At 40.7% G+C, this 5,792-nt stretch overlaps 1 protein-coding gene across 4 annotated transcripts in view; it reads left to right on the forward strand.

The window, feature by feature from the left end:
- Positions 1 to 1,012: 1,012 nt before the first annotated feature.
- The window catches only part of LOC103145461 (myeloid-associated differentiation marker homolog), a 22,631-nt gene continuing 17,851 nt past the window's right edge, over positions 1,013 to 5,792 (forward strand). For 2 of the 4 annotated variants that reach the window (XR_001663443.1, XR_001663442.1), the window contains exons 1-3: positions 1,013 to 1,222; positions 3,046 to 3,357; positions 4,026 to 4,705. Coding sequence is in view for 2 of the 4 variants with exons in the window: in XM_007562910.2 (XP_007562972.1) it covers positions 3,112 to 3,357; positions 4,026 to 4,631 (852 nt within the window). In the remaining 2 variants the exon portion in view is untranslated. The other 2 variants (XM_007562910.2, XM_007562908.2) reach the window with 2 other exon arrangements.

Genomic DNA, 5,792 nt, shown 5'->3' on the forward strand with positions numbered 1-5,792 from the left:
GGAGGTGAGCTACAATGATATTACCATCACAGGCTAACACTCTGGCACTGGAGTGTCGGTGGCTCCGTCCTGATAAACCCCTCCAAACAATGGTAAGTGGCAGCAGGTGTGCAGCTCCAGGTCCACGCCCTCCAGGAGGTCCCAGGATGCCCCCTGGTGGAGAAACTAGAGACTCCCCAACCAGCCTTCCCCAGATCCTAACATAATCTTTTTACATTTAGAATATTATGGAATTAGCCCTTATGGTCCCAGAGTGGGAAAATTCAGGGATTTAAATCATTTTTACATTGCTGGCAATAGGTTTGCACACAACCATTATTTGAAGAAATTACTGGTGTAATGGCTGCACAATACAGTTGGTATTACTCTTTAAAAAATGTCCCTGTTCATGGTCCCCTCCCCACCCACCCCAAATAATGAGATGGGATCTACGCCCTTGGTCTGCAATCAGATTTGCATTGACTTATATGACAGACAACAAGCCTATGTTCTCTTCTCAATATCGTTAACAGTCTACTGATCTTAGACAGGAGTTTTTTTCTCCCAACCAAAGAAAATGGATCCATAGAACCAGCCGCCAAGCCGTATTTTAGCACGGGCTTACCGGGGCTGCAGCCCGGGGCCCCGAAAGATGTTTTGTATTTTTGTGAATGAATAAAGTCAGATTGCCTTACTTTTATCACTGGCTAAGAGGATTTTGGCGGTGTTGTTGAAAAAAAATGTCTGATTTGCTCTGGGAAATGTCTATCATGAATGTTTGATTATTATTAGCCCACGTTGGCCGTTTCTTAGACATTGGCGCGGAGCATCAGGGAGTGATTTGTCATGATGGCGGACAGAATGAAAGACAGCCGAGCGCAGGAACGAAAGAAAAAGAAGAGCGCGACCGAGAGGATATGAAGAAAATATCCAAGCCAACAGGGTTTTTTAAAACTCATACTGGACAGAAACATTGTCCCTTGAGCTGTTGCTAACAGCGGTTCTATGGTCCGCCAGAACCTGGACTGAGGCGGCGGAAAGGGGAACATTACGCCAGGTGGAGCGATGACCACGGATAATCCGTACAGTACTGATCCTGCGCTTTGGGCAAAAACAGTGTGAGCTTACTGGGCTGAGCAAGAAGCAGAAAATGTGGATGTTAATTTTAAAGCATCGGAACATCTTTACAAACATCAGAAACGATTCTTCTCCAGATCGCGTTGTGAAAGCTAGCTCGCAAGTGGTGAGTACATCCAAACACAGGGCGAGTTATCCTCCATCCACCGCGGCTGTGTTTTTGCATTTTAAACGACGCTAAAAGTCAGTGAAGCTTTGAAACGGGTTTCCGTGAGTGGAAAAAAGCAACAGGAAGATTCAAAGAGAAAGAAAACAGCTAAAGTCACAGAAAAGTAATGCGACTGCTCTGCTCGCTCGCGCTCAATGCGAAGTTTAAAAAGCGGAACTAGCTTTAGCGTCTAGCTAGCAGCCGCGGGAGGAAATGTCCTAATCATATGGCGAAGCGCCGGCTGTACAAATTAGCTCGAGTGAGTCCTACCCTGCCCTGACACGCAGCCAAAATTCAGTCTTCACCGAATAAAAGTTTTGACCAGGTTTGGCTCTCAGAGGGGAAACAACCTGACTCTCTGAAGTTGGTAAGGAAATAAACCTGATAATTACAGAGAAAGATACAGTTGATACGAAAGATGGAGAGAGACAGATGAAGATAGAAATGAAGAAGGATAAATAAATATTTTACATAGAGGATGGATAGAGAACATTGTCAAATTTTTCTTAGGAAAGCTCTGTTAAATAGACATATACAAGATGTTCAAGCATTTCTTTAATAACTACTAATTATATTTTGTTTGTAGTAATGACCTTTACATTCATTGAAGATACACTGGTAGCAATTTTCTGGCCGATCACCGATCTTTAAAAATCTGACTTGCTGAAATTTTTTTGTGCGTTTGTGTGCAAAATATAGGAAAAAAGTTGCCAATCACGGAGTGACTGTTGTAAACCTTGTATGTAGAGATGACCTGGTGGTTGGGACTGTCCATCAGCCCTCTCTCATGGTGGACAGTGGTTGATTTTTGTGACCTTGTGGCTAGATAAGGTTTGGATAGGATCAGTTCCACAAGTAAGTCACGGCAAAACGCCGACCACCCAAAGGGAAGGAAGTCAATAAAATAAAATTCCTTTCTCACCCTCCGTGGGTGGTCTCTTCATCCTCTGAGCTCGGGTCCTCTACCAGAGGCCTGGGAGCTTGAGGGTTCTGCGCAGTATCATGGCTGTGCCTATATATATATATATATATATATATATATATATATATATATATATACAGTAGTTGCATAATATGCAACTGTATACTGTATAACAATAATTAAGTAGCCCCCCCACCTTGGCTCAAGCCCAGGGGCCCACACCCTCCCAAATCCGTCCCTGGTCATGTCACAACTTAGTCAGCTTGATGTCTGTCTGTCTGTCTGTCTGTCTATATTTTTTCATAGATAGATATCCAGCTTTCCTTTGCGGTCATATGAAAGTTGTACAATAAGAGAATTTCGGTAATTTTAAAATCCACATGCAATTTTTTTCATCAGTCTGAATGGGGAGCCAGAGCGTAAAACGATTATGAAGCCAAATGACTAGTGAACTAGAACACGGTTTCAAAGGACTTAAGCTTTAGATTTATTTTAATTTATTTACTTGTATTTTGTCATTTTTAAGTTACTCTGCAGTTCCTCAAGTATGGCTGCAGTTTTTAAAAAACATGTTTTCCCTTGAAGTTAAAATTTATTATTTCAATCATACCGTTTTATCAAACAAGCATGTGTTGTTTTGTTTGTGTTTTTTCATTACCTACATTGTACTACTTAAATTTATTAAATTTGGAATTTTTCAGCTTTTTTAGTATTTCACGTGTGCACATTATCACCTTTTTCATCCCCACCCTTCTCTTCATCTCACTTTTATCTGCTCTACTGCAAAGGTTCAGCTCCCATTATTTTATCATTTGAAGGGGAAGAACTGATAGGCAAATGTTCTTTTGTGCCTGTCAAGGAAGAAAAACTGCTGCGAGTTTAAGAGCCGACAGAACAGCCGGCCGACGGCAGTTTCACAGTCAAGATGGTTACGCTGGATGTTAAGATGCTGAGGATATTGGCTGTCATCTTCACGTGCGTCACTTTCAGCTTGGTTTCATCTGAGCGCCATCTAAGGTTCTCATTTTGGTCATGGTGCATGTTCTCTTGGTGCTTCTGTTTCTCTGTCACCCTCATCATTCTGGTCCTGGAGTTCACCAGCCTCAGCTCGAAGCTGCCCATCTCCTGGGATGATTTTACCACCGCCTTTTCCATGTTGGCCACCCTAATGGTGAGTACCGATTATTAAAACTTTCTTGAATTAATCAGAATTATGAGGGATATTAGAAGATTTTTTGAAATTGTGTGTGTGTGTTTTTTTTTTTTTACTTTAATAAATGCTAATTAAACAAAAAAAAAAAAAACTCCAAAAGGAAAGATCTAGTTTGCACTTTTCATGCAACAATTCACACAGAAACCTCAAAAGAGCATAGAGAAAATAACAAGGACAATACTCGAGTAAATAAAGGTTTTAAAATAACTGTTGAAACTAATGTTGAAATTCATACAAAATCTATTTCAGGAAAATAAATATAAATTAAGGAAAAATAAGAACTATAAGATAAATATTAAGGGAAAGAGATACATGTAAAGAAAAATAACATAGGTAGATAACATAGATAGAAATGGAAACCAAGACAAATTTAATGAATAGTAATAATGGCACAAATGACCAATTTATCAATTTTAATAGAAAATAAAGTTTATGCTACATTTCTTTAATTTCTGTAAGATGTGATTGTATAATTAGTGTCGCTAACATGTTTGGACTATATTTATTCATTTATTTTTTTGACAGTCTATATTTTATCTATTAATAGCTCATCCAAAAATGTTTTTACTTGTAAATACTGCTCAAGTCAATCTAAGCATCTTATTTTTTATCTGTCATCCATCCAGGTGCTCACATCGTCCCTCCTCTTCTCCATCTTCTTCACTTGCAGGCGACTACCTGTACGGGGCTTTCACTGTGGCAAAGATATTGCGGCCTGCGTTTTCTCCTTCCTGACCTTCTTCCTCTACGCTGTCGAGGTTGGACTGACTCGGGCCAAGCCTGGTGAAATCAGTGGGTTTCTCTCCACTGTGCCGGGCCTGCTCAAAGTTCTGGAGGCCTTCGTGGCCTGCATCATCTTCATCTGTGTGGACCTTTTGCGGTACAACTTGCTTCCAGGTCTCCAGTGGTGTGTTGCTGTCTACTCCATTTGTTTCATTATTTCCCTCCTCATCATTATTTTAACTATCGGCCGCCTGCTGTCCCGCTTCCCTGCACCTTTTAACAAAGTTCTGATCGTCTGCAATGTGCTGGCCGTGCTAATGTACATCACAGTTGCCGTCATCTGGCCTTTCTACATCTTAAGGATTTATCCCAGACCAAACTCCTGCCCTGTGGTCTGTGGGTGGAGTTTGGCTGTTGTTATCACTTTCATGACGTATTTTAACCTGATTGCTTATATTATTGATGCAGTGTATTCTTTCAGGTTGGTTTTCTTCACCACTCCAGCATAAGCACATAGTTGCATTGATCTGAATAAGGAGATTTTGTTCCTGCTGGAATTTTGCTTTTGTCAAAACATTAACATGTATTCAACAGCATAAATGCAGTGTGATGTCTTTGCATTTTCCATGCCTATCTGCTGATTTCCATTGTATATAAAAACATAGTTATATTATGAAATGCATGTCTAGTTTACACTTTCTGTGAGGATTTGGTTTTCTGTGTGTGTTAATTAGTCCATGTGTTGCTACACCTTGACTGTTTCCAGCTGTTCCTCATTTCCCCTGATTACCCTCTGTGTATTTATATTCACTCTGTCTGTGTTTCCCTGTTGGATCCTTGTTGAGGCTTTGTTGAAAGTCGTGTGTCTCCAGCTGCTACCAGTGTCTAAGTTCTTTCCCTCATTGCTCACCTGTGCTGCCTGGACTTTCGTTCTCTTGAGAATTCATCATTAAAACCATCATCATTCGCTCAATAACCTGGGTCCACAGTGTCATCCTCACCTGTCATCAACACATTTCATGACACTTTCTGCTCCATCTGTAACATTCAGCTAAGCTTGTGTTGTGCAGGCTTTCTTTAAAAGGGCTGCAACTAGTGCATGTTGGTTTAGACACATATTTAAATCATGTCAGACTAAGTAAAGTTATCCAAAGCCATTCCCACAGAAGGATCACAGCCCATAATAAATTACGTTCGCAAAGGTGTGTCAAAGTGCAGACAAACTAAAGCATATAACTCAAACTCTTTGATTCCCCTCTACACTGAAAAAAAGAGGTAATGACAAAGGGGGAAGACGTGCAGCAAATGTCATGATGCCAGAATGACTGTCTCCTTATGTGAGTTGTTCCGAGCATCAGACTTAATTGTTCAATGCTGGCCGTTATATGTTCAATTCCAGCTTGATGACCTTGGCTACTTGGCTTTCCATCTCTTCCATGCATTTCCTCATTGTTCTTCCAGCCGCCCTCCTGGAATACCTAATCTGAAATCACTCACCTCCTCAATTCTGCCAGGACGTTTCACTACTCCTCTGGTCAGAATTAGGAAACTTCTTAGATTTAGTGGATTATGGGTGTTGAATATAACACAATACAAGGCTCCGCCTTCTTTTTTTCTCCACCTATGTAACCAGGCATAGACGGCAATAAAAAAAAAATAAGCAGTGCAAC

The sequence above is a fragment of the Poecilia formosa genome, unplaced genomic scaffold (assembly GCF_000485575.1).
Source record: "Poecilia formosa unplaced genomic scaffold, Poecilia_formosa-5.1.2 Scaffold142, whole genome shotgun sequence".
Taxonomy (NCBI): Eukaryota; Metazoa; Chordata; class Actinopteri; order Cyprinodontiformes; family Poeciliidae; genus Poecilia; species Poecilia formosa.